At 42.7% G+C, this 16,429-nt stretch overlaps 1 protein-coding gene and 1 pseudogene across 1 annotated transcript; both read left to right on the forward strand.

Moving 5' to 3' along the window:
* The first annotated feature begins 5,834 nt into the window (after positions 1 to 5,834).
* LOC142398221 (tripartite motif-containing protein 16-like) lies at positions 5,835 to 8,229 on the forward strand (annotated as a pseudogene).
* A 1,473-nt stretch (positions 8,230 to 9,702) lies between these two features.
* LOC142398917 (uncharacterized) lies at positions 9,703 to 16,129 on the forward strand. The gene is made up of 3 exons (XM_075483157.1): positions 9,703 to 11,499; positions 11,927 to 11,947; positions 14,035 to 16,129. The coding sequence occupies exons 1-3, from the start codon at positions 9,812 to 9,814 to the stop codon at positions 15,710 to 15,712; spliced, it is 3,387 nt and encodes a 1,128-aa protein (XP_075339272.1). The 5' UTR covers positions 9,703 to 9,811; the 3' UTR covers positions 15,713 to 16,129.
* The last annotated feature ends 300 nt before the right edge of the window (positions 16,130 to 16,429 follow it).

A 16,429-nucleotide genomic window follows, 5' to 3' on the forward strand; every position in this document is an offset into this window, starting at 1 on the left:
ACTGCGGCTAGCTTTAGTAGCGCCGAATTCTTCGGAACAAAATTGTAAATAGCCGGTATAGCTTAAACAGCAGCTTCGCTGTCTTTGTCTCATTCAGAGCCCTGAAAACCAAGCAGCAAGTCTTTTTGCCCAAAGCTGGTTTTTACTCTTCAGTGACCTGATTTCTACCTCTGGCTTAATCCCTGTGACCTTTACAAACTGCACATTCGTTACACTCCTTTATTTGTTTCCAACAAAAGACACACACTTATATGCCCCTCAATATGATTACAGTGAACCACATTTGGTCCCATTCACAACACAGCCGGATGGCTACATTAAAGGTGTCGAGATGATTCTTTTTTTTTTCCTCTTGTAATCCGATTTAACCAACAAAATGAAAAAACGGGAACAGGTCTGACGGCAGCGGCCGAAATGGGCTTCCTCCACAGGGTGTCTGGGCTCTAAGACTGGGTGAGAAGCTCGGGCCTCCGGGAGGGGCTCGGAGTAGAACCGCTGGAGCCGGGTGAGATGGCCTGGGCATCTGGTTAGGATGCCTCCTGGACGCCTCCCTGCTGAGGTGTTCCAGCCCGTCCCACAGGGAGGAGGCCCCGGGGAAGGACACGTTGGAGAGACTATGGCTGTGTTCGAAACCGCATACTTCTCCTACTACTCATACTAAGTTTTTGAGTTAGTAAGTGAGAAGTTCCCGGATGCATACTAGATTCACCTAAATGTTGGGTATGCATCATGAGGTTACTACTCATACTCAAACTACCCAAGATGCAACGTGACGTGACGTTGCCGATCGTCAATTCCTGTCAAAACGGCAGTTTCAAGCTAGCTACAACGAGGGTAGGTTCACTTCCTGTTTTCAAAACAAAAGCACCAATTGTATCGTAATGGCTTTCCCTATGATAAAAGGCAACGGGTATTTCATTTTGTGAAAATAACCTGAAGTGCGTTGCTCACTGCGGCTAGCTTTAGTAGCGCCGAATTCGTCGGAACAAAATTGTAAATAGCCGGTATAGCTTAAGCGAAATCAGCTTCGAGCAGGAGCGAAATGCATTGTGGGTAAACGCTCTGCATACTGTCTGATCGATGAGTATGCAGTATGGAAGTATGTAGTATGTAGTAGGCGGTTTCAAACACAGCCATTGTCTTGAGGTGGGAGATAATTGTCTCTTTTGCCTTAGAAACATTGTAAAGTATACATATGAGGCGGGGGAGGGTGGAATCTGTGCAGGGCAGACACAACATAGAAAACTGTCAAACACACATGTGTACAGATCACGACTCCCCCATCAAGCGAATGATCCAACACGGATGACCGAAAGCACCAAGAATGAATGAGAAGGAAAGACTTGATGGTTCTGCAGTACCTCTGTGAGTCTTGGTCTTTTTCCAACTGAAGATCTGTTGAAAGAGATGGAACTAACCATCAGATAACCAGCTCAGGAGTCTCTTATTGGGGGCAACACAGTGTCCTCAATCTCCTGAAATTGACCGTGCATGTTTGAAACACATATTTCACAAAAAAATGCATTTATTCACTTCTTTTAGACCGAAAAGTGAAAAGTTTAAGTTTTCAACGTTTAAGTCTGGTCATCAAACTAACTCATTACTTTAGTTTTTGTGTGAAATGCTTTTAGAATTATTTCTATATCACATGCACTGTAGAGGTTTTGCGTTTGGTTTATTTTGCACTTAATAGCCTGTTTCCTGTTTTATTTTGTGCTCTCAGTGTCTTGTTTCAGGCATCTTCACTTCCTGCCCTCCTGCATATCACCTGTGTCTCATTGTCTCCCCCCTGACTTTGTGTGTACACCTCTTCCTTTTGCACGCCTTCCAGACCTGTTTGTCTCTGCAGAACCAACATGAAACACCGAACAGAGCTGCAGAAACCAAAGCAGAGTCCCCTGCATGTAAGGACATGAGATCAGATCAATCTGAGGCAGAACTGTTGCTGTGGCATGAAAACAGGTAACCAGTCCTACATTACAGTGAATGAATCTTTAGAGGCCAGAGCAAGTGGAACTTATTCTTATTTTTTTATAGGTCTTGGATGTGTTTGGTTGGCAAATATGAGAAGCATGCGGTGGAGGTGGACTAATATGGACTTTAAATGGACAAACACTGCGCAGCAATTCTTTCCAGAGTGGGTTAACAGCAGATGATTAATGCAGATATCTTCGTGTTTAGTTGGTGTTTCTCCTTCAGTGTGTTGCAGATGGTTTTTATTTGTCACATGAAGACGAAGCTTACTGAGTAAATGTGTGAATATCTGGTCAAAGATTATGGAAAGTGACAGAAATGGTTGTTTTTAGCGTCCCTCGTCAGGATGTGGAGTCATTGTTGTGGTGAAGGAGTTTGATGGTTGAGTTAATGTGTGAAATCATGATTGATGGATGCTAACATCACTGTCCTTTTGTCTTTCAAATCAGCTCAACTGTAGGTCAGTTTGTAATCTGTCTGAAGAAACAGTCGTTGGCAGAGATGTTTCTCAGAGTACAACTGTTTATCTTCCATTACCATCTGGAACCTCCACTTTTTGTCTTCTACACCTTTGTCTGTCCCCACACAGGTTACATTTCAAACAAATTCCGCTGTGAAACATCTTTATGCTTCAGATACTCATCACATGTAGAAGTTCTGAAAGGATCTCCCACTCCACCATTATAAATATACTGAAATCCCTGCAGTGGTTTAAAATGTGGATTTTTCCCACATTTGGTCACATTATTGGAGGTTAATAATGCCTCTCACTTTCATCCCTCTGTCCTGATAAAAAATTACGCTTTTGAGGTAAATTTAAGCCTGCCTCTTTAGTTTAAATGCCCCTCGTTGAACAGAATCTATATAAATTTAGCTGCAAAAACATCATGGTTGTTAAAATAAAGACTTTATCAGCACCTCAGACTGCTGCCTACCATGAAATTTTATCTGAGCCACACGGAAATAAACAATCATTGCTCATTCAGGTTTCTGAAAGCTGAAAATCTATGAAAATACGTACCTAAGAAAAGCTCTTTAAAGGATTTTCTACTTCAGAATTCAGTAAATGTGACCACAGCCTGACCCGCCACACTGTAACTGGCTGTTTGGAGGAAGTAAATATCTTCTCTGGTCACATGTTTCCGATGCTGACGGATCCAGTGGTAAAACACAGCTGTTGTCATTAATCTGTATTTATGCAGATTTTATCGGAGGATCTGCTGATCTGCTCAGCTGGGTTTTCTCTCTTCTGAACGGATGTTTGCTGTGAAGTGTTTTTGTTGTTTCCTGCCAACCGAGAAAGGCTGGAAATAACTCATTCTGCTGTTTATGATGTTTGTGTTTTCAGTATGAACAAGAGTGGACAACACCACAGGGACTCCATCTTCAGATGCAGCTTCTTTAATACACAGAGACAAAGAGGGTTTCTATCAGGCTCAACCTGAAGACGCCAGTCAGCATACAGAGCTCCACAGATAGATGATGATCAAACATGTCTGATGCAGTCTTAAGGAACCTTTATTCGGTAATATCTACATGTGAATTAAGGGCTAATATTTGACTCTGGACTCTGTTCCAGCCAGGAGTACAGAAGGTTTGCAGGTTAGGGGTCAGATTCAGTTTTCAGGCAGCTCAACTCTGCAGGTTTTAACCTCCTCTGAAGCCCAACAGCTGTACGAGAGTTCCTGTTTCATGTCCATCCATGCATTCATCTCCAGTAGACTCCATTACTGTGATGCTCTTTTAACTGGACTTCCCACAAAGAGCATTAAACATCTGCAGCTCATCTAGAACGCTGCTGCTGGAGTTTTAACCCGGACTAAGAGATCTGAACACATCACAGCAGCTTTAAAATCTTTAGTCCAGAGTCCAGACTAAACATGGAGAAGCAGCATTTAGCTGTTATGCTGCAAACAAGTGGAACAAACTGCCAGTGGAGATTAAACTTTCACCAAATGGAGACATTTTTAAATCCAGGTTAAAAACATTTCTTTTCTCATGTGTCTATGCATGAAATCTGCACGATATCTTTTAATTTATCTGGACTGTTGCTTGTTTTTAAATTCATTTAAATGATTTTATTTGTTTCTCTTTATATTCTTTTATGTATTTTTAATGCTTCTTCCACTCCCTGCTGCAATGCTTTTATTTTATGTAAAGCACTTTGATTTGTTTGTACATGAAATGTGCTACAGATAAATTTGATTTGATGTCATGCACTTGAATGCATCAGTCTGTTAGCTCAATTCTTTCATTGGAAGCTCAAGAACAAGCCGGAAGAATCTCAAGTTAAATCAGGTGTTTATTGGTGGTCACATGTGAAGCATATCAGCGCTGGGCTCAGTGGAACAGAGCTCAGACCGTCAGACCGAGCCTTGATTTCCGGGTATATTTTGTATTTATAGCCTCATTATTTCACATAGGTTGGACTCACACTCGACCAAGTATAATTGGACATGAGTAGGTTCAACATGCTCGTCATATTCTCTGGATCAGCCAAAGTGTGTGTGTGTGTGTGTGTGTGTGTGTGTGTGTGTGTGTGTGTGTGTGTGTGTGTGTGTGTGTGTGAGAGAGAGAATCTTGCACCTGCTTTCCCAATTGTTTTATCTTACTATGCCTGGATCATTTAAGGTCATATATCGTGTGCATCGTGGAAAGGTACAGAGACTATTTAATATGCACTTATAATGTCTAAGAACAAAGCCAATTTTAACAAGTCAGAAGATTTAGGTGAGCATTTCAGCACAAGATTTATAAATTTCAACCTGCTGCAGAGCAGGGCTGATGATATAAATATAAACGAAAAAAAAAGCATTAAAATAAGAAGAAACATAGTGTTGTAATTGGCTTTGTTCTTAAACAATATGTATTCATATTCGGTCTTTTTCTAAACAATTTTATGTTCCTATCATGTACTTGTCCACTCTGCTCATACTACACAATTTATGACCTTAAATGGTCCAAGACTTTAAGATAATAACTGGGTCAGATAGGTCTGGTACATTAGATGCACGCCGAAAACAACATGTCACTCATAACTGGCCAATTATACTGCAACCTCTGTGAGATAAATGAGAAAAAGATAATTATGAACTATTTTCGGATATCGGGCTGACGGATTTCCTGCGAGAGTTCCGTCACTCCGGGTCCTACCATACTTTACCTGTGACCACTAATAAATACTTTGTTTGCTCTAAGATTTCTCCGGTTTGTTCTTGGGCCTCAAATGAAATAATAGGCGGCTAACAATAGCAACATTTCTATTTAACAGGCTATCTATATAGCCTGTTAAAAGTATCTAACGGTGCAGATCTGACGGGATTCAGAGAAAGCAGCATGTTGAACTCAGTGGAGCTCTTTCGCCTCCTGGTGGTTGTACAGATAATTACAAGTAAATGCACCAGCAGTTGCGGCTGGTTTGTTAAGAAACATGAGAAATGAACTGTTAAATTTATATGGATGCAACCTAAAACGTAAGCTCTTCTTTAAGTTGTAAAAACAAAGTTTTAACCAATGAAAAAATAAAAGTGAAAGTCAGGGTCTAATCTCTGGCTCTTTTGTTTGATTTTATAACTTCATTTGTTTCTACAAAGCACAAATTACCATTTCAAACTATTTTTTAAAGCCTCATAACAACTGCTTTAAAAGAGCACATTTGAATAAATGGTTATTTTTCTCTTCCTCAGAGGGTGTGTGAGAGTAATTCAGCTCAACCCTTGAACAATCCCGATTCCTGCCTTTCCTCGCACTGTCCCTTTAAAAGGGGGAAACTTCCTTGTTCCATCTGTCTGGAGATACTAAAGGATCCGGTGACTATTCCCTGTGGACACACCCACTGCAGGAACTGTATTAAAGGCTTCTGGGATGGAAAGAATAAGAAGGGAATCCACAGCTGCCCTCGGTGCAGGAAAACTTTCCAACCGAGGCCTGTCCTGGAGAAAAGCAACATGTTAGCAGATTCATTAGAAGAGAAGAAGAAGAAGACTGGAGGGGTGAAGAAATTCTGCCCTGTGGATGAACATAAAGGCCACGACACAGTGTCAGCTGCGGCAGAAAGGACTGAGAGGCAGAGAGAGCTGGAGGGGAGTCGAACACAGATCCAGCAGAGAATCCAGGACGCAGAGAAAGATGTGAAGCTGCTTCAGCAGGAGGTGGAGGCCATCAATCAGTCTGCTGATGAAACAGTGGAGGACAGTGAGGAGATCTTCACTGAGCTGAAGCAGCAGATCAGATCCCAGCAGGAAGCTGAAGTGAGTCGAGTCAAAGAGCTTCAGAAGAAGCTGGAGCAGGAGATCACAGAGCTGAAGAGGAAAGAAGCTGAGTTTCTGCTCAACTACCCCTCAGTGTCAGCACTCAGTGAGTCTACACACTCATCCAGCATCAATGTCCGTCCTCTGAGGTACTTTGAGGATGTGACAGCAGCTGTGTCAGAGCTCAGAGATAAACTACAGGACATCCTGAGAGAGGAATGGACAAACACCTCACAGGCGGATGTGGAAATGTTGGATTTAACCTCACTTCCACGACCAGAGCCGAAGAGCAGAGCTGACTTCTTACAATATTCACGTGAAATCACACTGGATCCGAACACAACGAACACACAGCTGTCGCTGTCCGAGGGGGACAGATGAGCTACGTTGATGAGAGAAGAACAGTCTTATTGCGGTCACCCGGACAGATTCATCCGGTGGCGCCAGGTCCTGAGCAGAGAGTCTGACCGGACGCTGTTACTGGGAGGTGGAGTGGACCAGGAAAAGGGTTTCGGTGGCGGTCGCCTACAAGAACATCAGCAGATCGGGCTCCATGGTGGAGTGTGCGTTTGGGTTCAACAGCAAGTCGTGGGCGTGCAACAGCAGCAGCAGTTACAAATTCATCCACGACTCTGTGAAAACGCACATCTCGGGTCCGTGGACGTCCCGACTGGGAGTGTACCTGGATCACAGAGCGGGTGTCCTGGCCTTCTACAGCGTCTCTGGGACCATGACTCTCCTCCACAGAGTCCAGACCACATTCACTCAGCCGCTCTGTGCCGGACTTTGGTTTAATGGCTACAACGGAGCCACGGCGCTGTTCTGTGAGCTGAACCAGAGACGTTAACCAGGAGGCCTTAAAGACTTTTTTTTAAAGGAGTCCAACACACTGACACGAGGACGGTGTCGGGAGAAACTGAAGTGGACGACAAGGATCCGCAAACACCTTTCAGTGTTATTCCAGGACATTTAATTTGAACTCTGACCCTCCTGTGCCATCTTTAATCGTGTCTGTGTTTGCACATAGTTACTCACAAACGTCCTTTATCGCTGCAGAGGGAGCATGACTCAGCAGTGCTGCCAGAAGTGTTCAGATCCTTTTTAAAGGAGCAGTACAAAGAAAAAAACGATGGTGTTTTAAAGTGAATGTTTTAAAAAGGAAAAGTCCCTCAGAAATTCAGTGTGAATGATGAACCAGAAAAATGTACCCTGTGGTTGATATGCTACTATGAGTATATTATTAAAAAGGAAGCATGACTCCTGCTACATCATTTTACTTTTGCCTCTGCTTTACACACTGTTGGACATCCAGATGTTCTCGGCCTTGAAGAGCTCACGAGGTGAATCTGAGAGGTTCTGAGATGATTAAAGCAGAGGGGGAAAAGTTCTGAAATACAAAAACACAAGTTTCTTGCACAGTTTTCCTGTTTGTTGGGAATTTTTCTATAATTTTAGATGTTATGGACTTTGAGAATAGAAATGTCTTCTTTGGTGGATCTGCTGACAGCTCATCTCTATCTGACATGTGATGGAGCTGCAGCTTTTTTTGTGAAGCAAATCAGATAAATAACTTTTTTTTTTTTTTTACAGTAAAGTTTAATTAGAAAGTTATCTAGTCGGTTATGTACCTGGATCACAGAGCAGAACCCTCTCTTTTGGGTTATTCCAGTGTCATCAGTACAGACGGTAAATTGTTGTGTTTCTCAGTCAGGCCTCCTTTTCATGTAACCCTTGACTTTCGTCTCCTCAGTCTTATATGAAGTGCTACAGACTCTCCTGTGGTGACTAAAACTGAAGGAACAGCTTTTAATAAAAGAATACAGTGAGTCTGCAATGCCGACTCTGTCCAAACGACAGCTTTTTGTGACGTAAAGAGAGATCATACAGAAACTTTTTCCTCATTTACTGTAAAACTGCAGCACGTGAAAAGAAAGAAATCAAATTAAAACTGTTGTTGGAAACATAAAAAAGTCGACGCATCCCTGTAGAAATGGTGCTTGTCATGAAAAAGGAATAAAAACTCTCAAAAATCTCAGCTCATTTTCATTATTTTTCTGTCTCAAAAACTCTTTGTCCGTTATCATACCAACACTCACTCTGTTGGGATTGTTTCCCCTAAGTTTCCATATTTGTTAGTTTTCTGAGTCATTCTGATCACGGTTTTCCAACAATGTGTGAATCAGGAAGTCATGATGTGGACCCTTTAGTTCAGTTAATGTTGAGTCTTTCCCTGCCCCTTTAAACATGGCTGAGTTATGAGACCTCCAAATAGGACTATTTTTGTCCCATTATATATTCATTCTAATGCATTTCCAATGGGCCAAAATTCCCAGTTTTTCCCAAATTTTCCGGGAATCCGTTCGAGTAATGAGAGAGGGAAGCACCGTCATCCTTCATGTGTAAACTGGTGAGCTGAAGCACTTTGAGGGGGAACCCATGCAGATTTATATCACATAGCATATCAAAGTACATTCCATTTGATACTGAAATGATTCGAACCCAAACTGGGATATTTTTCTAAACATAAATAACTTCTGTCACGTCATAAAACTGATTTACTTAGTAAGTGAAAGTGCTTCTTCTTCTTCTTTTTCCTCTTCCTTCTCGGCTGGTTATTCTACATCACGTGTCAATATAATGAACGTAAGCAAGTGGGGTTACAGTAGCCCCTTTCGCACTGAGGAAGAACCCGCGTTTAATTCGCAAATTTAGTGTGTCCGCTGTTCCTTTCACACTGACGATCCGGGCTGGGGTGTCAACTCGATTCGCCATTTGATTCGCCATTCGACGCGCGTCGGACCCTAGTCTTTTTGCCAAGCCGAATTTGATGTGAAAGCAATTGACGCGGGATGGACGTTATGCTATATTATACATTATATTGGCTCTTTTAGCAATAGTTGGAATGGGTACAGCGCCACCTATCATGACATGCTTTGCGCCTCTGATCCGATTCATTCACCGCCATATATCCAAGGAGAATTACCCTTGCTCAACTCATTCTTATTGTAATTTAGCCAATAATCCGATCCTTTCAGTGCCATGTGACCCCACTGAGTGACTACTGACTCTGTGCTTCAGCTTTAGCACAGAAACTGTTAGCCTTCATCGGGTAACTGAGGACAGGAGGCGTCCCTGAGGAGAGAGTCTCTGAAGGAGAAATGTAAACAACAGCACAAGAGGCTGGAAAGAGAAGTAGAAATGTTCCTGTTGTGACCCTGCACTGACAACACAGCTGAGGCAGGACACGTTCTTCTTCTTTAACAGCTAAACTGCTGCTTCCTGATGTTTTACTGTCGTGTCTTTCACCGTGGCTCTATGGGGAGTGTTGTAAATCATACGTAACACACCCTGCGTCTCTGTAGAAAAGCTTTTAGGCAGTCCGGTTAGATATTTCTCTGTTCCCGCCCCTCCACAGATCTCTTTGCATAAGGATGGGCGTGAGCGACATGGTGCAACACGCAGCTGCTGTTAAGCCTCATTTCCTGGTTCGTGTGAGTATCAGCAGAGATCTGTTACCCTTCAGAGCACACAGACCGTTTCTGTTCAGGGAAAGTGAAACTGTTTGACAGTTACTGTGAAGAGGAGAAATGGCGCAGCAGGAAAATCAGCTGGAACAAGTGAAATTCTGCTGTTCGATCTGTCTGGATCTACTGAAGGATCCGGTGACTATTCCCTGTGGACACAGCTACTGCAGGAACTGTATTAAAGGCTTCTGGGATGGAGAGGATCAGAAGGGAATCCACAGCTGCCCTCAGTGCAGGAAAACGTTCACATCGAGGCCGGTCCTGGAGAAAAACACCATGTTAGCTGATTTATTAGAAGAGCTGAAGAAGACTGGACTCCAAGCTGCTCCTGCTGATCACTGCTATGCTGGACCTGAAGATGTGGCCTGTGATTTCTGCTCTGGGAGGAAACTGAAAGCCATCAAGTCCTGTTTATTCTGTCTGGCCTCTTACTGTGAGAAACACCTTCAGCCTCATTATGATGTGGCTCCATTCAGGAAACACAAGCTGGTGGAGCCCTCCAAGAACCTCCAGGAGAACATCTGCTCTGTTCACGATGAGGTGATGAAGATTTTCTGCCGTACTGATCAGAAGTCCATCTGTTATCTCTGCTTAATGGATGAACATAAAGGCCACAACACAGTGTCAGCTGCAGCAGAAAGGTCTAAGAGGCAGAGAGAGCTGGAGGGTCGTCGGCAAAAGATCCAGCAGAGAATCCAGAACGCAGAGAAAGATGTGAAGCAGGATCAAGAGAAAGTTGAGAATATAAATACATCTGCTGATAAAACAGTGGAGGTCTGTGAGAAGATCTTCACTGAGCTGATATGTCTTATTCAGAAAAGAAGCTCTGATGTGAAAGAGCGCATTAGATCAAAACAGCAAACTGAAGTTAGTCGAGCTGAAAAGCGACAAGAGAAGCTGGAGCAGGAGATCACTGAGCTGAAGAAGGAAGATGATGAGCTGAAGCAGCTCTCAAACATGGAGGATGATATCCAATTTTTGCAAAATTACACTCCACCGAAATTAGAATTGAAGTTTCCACAGATATATGTGCAACTTCCTGTATTCTACAATCGGTACCTTGAGGATGTGAGGGCAGCTGCATCGGAGGCTGCATCTACAGTGCAGGACATTCTTCAAAATGGGTGGATGGACATCTCACTGGCAGAGGCAGAAGTGGATTCCTCATCATCAAGTCCACAAAAGGGGTCCAAGACCAGAGCTGAACTCCTGAAGTACTCACAGAAAATATTACTGGATCCAAACTCTGCAAACAAGTACTTATCTGTGGATTTATCGAACAAAAGGGCAGAGAAAAAAGAATCTGCACCAGCCATTTCTAATGGCTCAGAAAGGTTTGATTTTTCTTGCCAAGTGCTGAGTAGAAAGACTCTGACAGAACGTTCTTACTGGGAGGTGGAGAGGTCTGGGAGATGCACTGTAGCAGTTGCATACAAGGATATCAGCAGACAAGGCAGAGGAAGAGATTGTACATTTGGACTCGATGAAAATTCTTGGGCGCTAGACTGCTGTCAAATGATGTATCTATTCAGGCATAACAACACCCTGACTCTCATCTCAGGTCCTCGGTCCTCTAGAGTCGGAGTGTACCTGGATCACAGAGCAGGTGTTCTGTCCTTCTACAGCATCTCTGAAACCATGACTCTCCTCCACAGAGTCCAGACCACATTCACTCAGCCGCTCTATGCTGGACTTCAGTTGTATGAAACTGGTGACACAGCAGAGTTGTGTGAACCTGAACTTGATGCATAGTCAAGATTGTATTTTTGAAGAGTGTGTTTTTGTTATTGCTGGGTCAGGTTCATGATGACAGGTTATTAAATGAAAAGCAAATATGTCAATATTTGTTGCATGAATTATTGTACAATTATTTTCTCAACTAAATCTATTACTATATGGAGGGATAGCTTATTTTCTTGATTTAGTTCTTTACATATGAATCTTCCTTTTCAGTTAATCGAATATCCCAAATGTGTTTTGATCATGCTGTGTGAGTTCAACGTACTTGTGATACAAACGTGATCACTGACGTCATAACGGAGGAAAGCTTGTATGTTTAATCCACAGAGTACCTACAAGTTAATCAACTATATTAAGAGATTTGTGATTTTCAAAATGATAAAACGTTGTAAGAGCAGTTTGTGTGGAGTTTTTTTTCTGTGTACACTTTCAAATCAGCTCTTGGCCTTTCATCCTGAGGTGATGCCGAATCTTTAACCATCATTTCTAAATCCAATGTTGTGGATCTCTACATGCATGAAATACTGCACTCCAACAATTACACTCATTCGTTTTCTACAGGAAATATTTAGTTACAGCTACAAACATTTACTTTGTTTGTTTAGAATGATTTTTTTAACCATACTGTTGATATGGAGTGGGGTTAAGATAGAGTTGGTTTGTGTCTTATGTTTAGTAATTGACATTCATTTTGTTTAATTTGGTTTGACTATATCAGTATATGTTTCCTTCATGTTTCTTTGTGGTTTTATTCAGTTAAATTTGTAGATTTGTTTTGTTTGGTTAAACTCTTGTTAAGTCATCTGATTTTGAGAATGGTTATATTCAAATGGTGTCTTTTATGGATCCATTTAATATTTCTTTTGGATTTTTGTAATAATTCTGAGTTCTCTGGGAAATAAAAACTTTGAACATATTTGCCTCTGTCGTCCTTGGCTAATTGCTTCGTCCCTAACAATTGGTGGCGGCCTTGAAGATGTTTCTCAAAGACCTCACAAGATGAATCTTAGGGGTTGGAGATGATTAAAGCAGGGGGGGGAAATCATGAATTTTTTTACAGTAAAGTTTCATTAGAAAGTTATCTAGTCGCTGTAGCTTTTGGGTTATTCCAGTGTCATCAGTATAGACGGTAAATTGCTGTCAGCTTGTGTTTCTCAGTCAGGCCTCCTTTTCATGTAACCCTTGACTTTCGTCTCCTCAGTCTTATATGAAGTGCTACACCTTGGACAGACTCTCCTGTGGTGACTGAAACTGAAGGAACAGCTTTTAACAAAATAATACAGTGAGTCTGAAACGCAGACTCTGTCAAAACGACAGCTTTTTGAGACGTAAAGAGAGATCAATCAGGAACTTTTTCCTCATTAACTGTAAAACTGCAGCACGTGAAAAGAAAGAAAACAAATTAAAACTGTTGTTGGTAGCATATGGCTTATTTCAGTGTTTCCACTACCACCAAAGCATACCGGTCCCATGGAACCCGTTACCATGGAACTCGTTACCATGGAACTCGTTACCATGTCTGTCACCCTTCTGCTTGGGGTACCGAGCACACAGGACCGGTTCCAGGCTCTGCTCTCCGGTGTTGGTGAGGAGGCTGTGCAGCGGGAGCTCGATGGCGCTGTGCCAAACCAAAAAGTTTTCCAGCTGATTGCCGCAAAAATGGCAGAGAGTGGTTTTAACCGGACCGCGAGCTGGTGTGGCATTAAGCTGAAGAAGCTTGGAGGTGGTTCCAAATTATGGATGTTATTTGTTATTTGCTATTTACGCTTTGGCACGCAGTCCGCCCACCCATGAGGGTCCCCTTTGTACAGTGGGAACGCAAGCTGACCCTAAAGCGACTCGACCCGTACCGTACTGAACCGACCTGTACCGGACTGCATAGTGGAAACGAGTCTATAAAAAGTTGATACATCCCTGTAGAAATGGTGCTTGTCATGAAAAAGGAATAAAAACAAGATAAAAATAAAATCATAGAAGCACCGGCGTCCTTCATGCGTAAACTGTGGTGAGCTGAAGCACATTGAGGGGGGAACCCGTGCAGATTTATGAACTCTGGGCTTCAGCTTTAGCACAGCAACTGTTAGCCTTCATCGGGTAACTGAGGAGAGAGTCTCTGAAGGAGAAATGTAAACAACAGCACAAGAGGCTGGAAAGAGAAGTAGAAATGTTCCTGTTGTGACCCTGCACTGACAACACAGCTGAGGCAGGACACGTTCTTCTTCTTTAACAGCTAAACTGCTGCTTCCTGATGTTTTACTGACGTGTCTTTCACCGTGGCTCTATGGGGAGTGTTGTAAATCATACGTAACACACCCTGTGTCTCTGTAGAAAAGCTTTTAGGCAGTCCGGTTAGATATTTCTCTGTTCCCGCCCCTCCACAGATCTCTTTGCATAAGGATGGGCGTGAGCGACATGGTGCAACACGCAGCTGCTGTTAAGCCTCATTTCCTGGTTCGTGTGAGTATCAGCAGAGATCTGCCTCCCTTCAGAGCACACAGACCGTTTCTGTTCAGGGAAAGTGAAACTGTTTGACAGTTACTGTGAAGAGGAGAAATGGCTCAGCAGGAAAATCAGCTGGAACAAGTGAAATTCTGCTGTTCTATCTGTCTGGATCTGCTGAAGGATCCGGTGACTATTCCCTGTGGACACAACTACTGCATTAACTGTATTAAAGGCCACTGGGATGGAGAGGATCAGAAGGGAATCCACAGCTGCCCTCAGTGCAGGAAAACGTTCACATCGAGGCCGGTCCTGGAGAAAAACACCATGTTAGCTGATTTATTAGAAGAGCTGAAGAAGACTGGACTCCAAGCTGCTCCTGCTGATCACTGCTATGCTGGACCTGAAGATGTGGCCTGTGATTTCTGCTCTGGAAGAAAACTGAAAGCCATCAAGTCCTGTTTATTCTGTCTGGCCTCTTACTGTGAGAAACACCTTCAGCCTCATTATGATGTGGCTCCATTCAAGAAACACAAGCTGGTGGAGCCCTCCAAGAACCTCCAGGAGAACATATGCTCTGTTCACGATGAGGTGATGAAGATGTTCTGCTGTACTGATCAGAAGTCCATCTGTTATCTCTGCTCTGTGGATGAACATAAAGGCCATGACACAGTGTCAGCTGCGGCAGAAAGGACTGAGAGGCAGAGAGAGCTGGAGGGGAGTCGGCAACAGATCCAGCAGAGAATCCAGGACAGAGAGAAAGATGTGAAGCTGCTTCAACAGGAGGTGGAGGCCATCAATCAGTCTGCTGATAAAACAGTGGAGGACAGTGAGAAGATCTTCACTGAGCTGATCCCTCTCATCCAGAAAAGAAGCTCTGATGTGAAGCAGCAGATCAGATCCCAGCAGAATGCTGAAGTGAGTCGAGTCAAAGAGCTTCAGGAGAAGCTGGAGCAGGAGATCACTGAGCTGAAGAGGAAAGATGCTGAGCTGAAGCAGCTCTCACACACAGAGGATCACAGCCAGTTTCTGCACAACTACCCCTCAGTGTCAGCACTCAGCGAGTCTACACACTCATCCAGCATCAAGATCCGTCCTCTGAGGCACTTTGAGGATGTGACAGCGGCTGTGTCAGAGCTCAGAGATAAACTACAGGACATCCTGAGAGAGGAATGGACCAACATCTCACTGAGAGTCACTGAAGTGGATGTTTTACTGTCAGAACCTGAACCAAAGAGCAGAGCTGGATTCTTAAAATATTCATGTGAAATCACACTGGATCCAAACACAGCACACAGATACCTGTTACTGTCAGAAGGGAACAGAAAAGTGACATTAATTAATCAACCTCAGTCTTATTCTAGTCATCCAGACAGATTCACTGGACATCCTCAGGTCCTGAGCAGAGAGAGTCTGACTGGACGTTGTTACTGGGAGGTGGAGCTGAGAGGGGGAGGAGGAGCTGATGTAGCAGTCGCATACAAGAACATCAGCAGAGCAGGGGATGAATGTGGATTTGGTCGTAATGACAAATCTTGGGCATTAAAATGTCACCAAAGCCATTATGAATTTTGGTACAACGATATAATAACCTCCATCTCAGGTCCTCGATCCTCCAGAGTCGGAGTGTACCTGGATCACAGAGCAGGTATTCTGTCCTTCTACAGCGTCTCTGAAACCATGACTCTCCTCCACAGAGTCCAGACCACATTCACTCAGCCACTCTGTGCTGGAATATGTACTTGGTTTATTGGAGACACAGCAGAGTTGTGTAAAGTGAAATAAATGTATTTAGTAAGCTTAATGCTGAGAGTTCATTGCTGTCTTCTGCTGTTTATTTGCTGCTTTTTCCTGTGTCTGTGCAGCCATGGAGGATATCACTGCAAATGATGAGTTTGATTCACAGAAATATTTCTGCACATGAAAATCTTAACTTCTCTGAGCTCTAAATATCAGTTGGATCCTTGTGTTGATGTATTTGTATGTAGTTGTTTCTCTTCCACTTCATGGAGCCAAACAGAGAAACCAGCAGACTTTCCTTTATCACAGATTATTTTCAGATCTCATCACTTTGTAAATGTGAAAATAATTCTGTAGTTTTACTTACTTTGATTTGTTTCAGAGATCAAATGTTGTTGCTATTTTTTAAATCAACCAACAAATGAGGAATTCTGTTCTGAGGTGTTCAGAAACGGTCATTTCCAAGATCAGAATAAATCATGAGATCAGTTATCATGTTTAATGTGACAACAAATTAAAGTTTTTATAAGAAATACCACTTTATTGTTCTGACATTTATTCTTTAACAGTGAGGAACTATTTGTAGATGACTCATAAGAACAAACTGAAGGGACACTATAAACTAACATGGTTCAACATGATTACAATAAAACATATTTATATAAAAAGAATCAGCTCTATAAATATATAGTTATATATGATCTTTATGAATGTGGGATGTTATTTAATGAGAGTTGGGGAATTACAAAGACTGCTTGTCAG

This window comes from Odontesthes bonariensis, chromosome 14, assembly GCF_027942865.1.
Source record: "Odontesthes bonariensis isolate fOdoBon6 chromosome 14, fOdoBon6.hap1, whole genome shotgun sequence".
Taxonomy (NCBI): Eukaryota; Metazoa; Chordata; class Actinopteri; order Atheriniformes; family Atherinopsidae; genus Odontesthes; species Odontesthes bonariensis.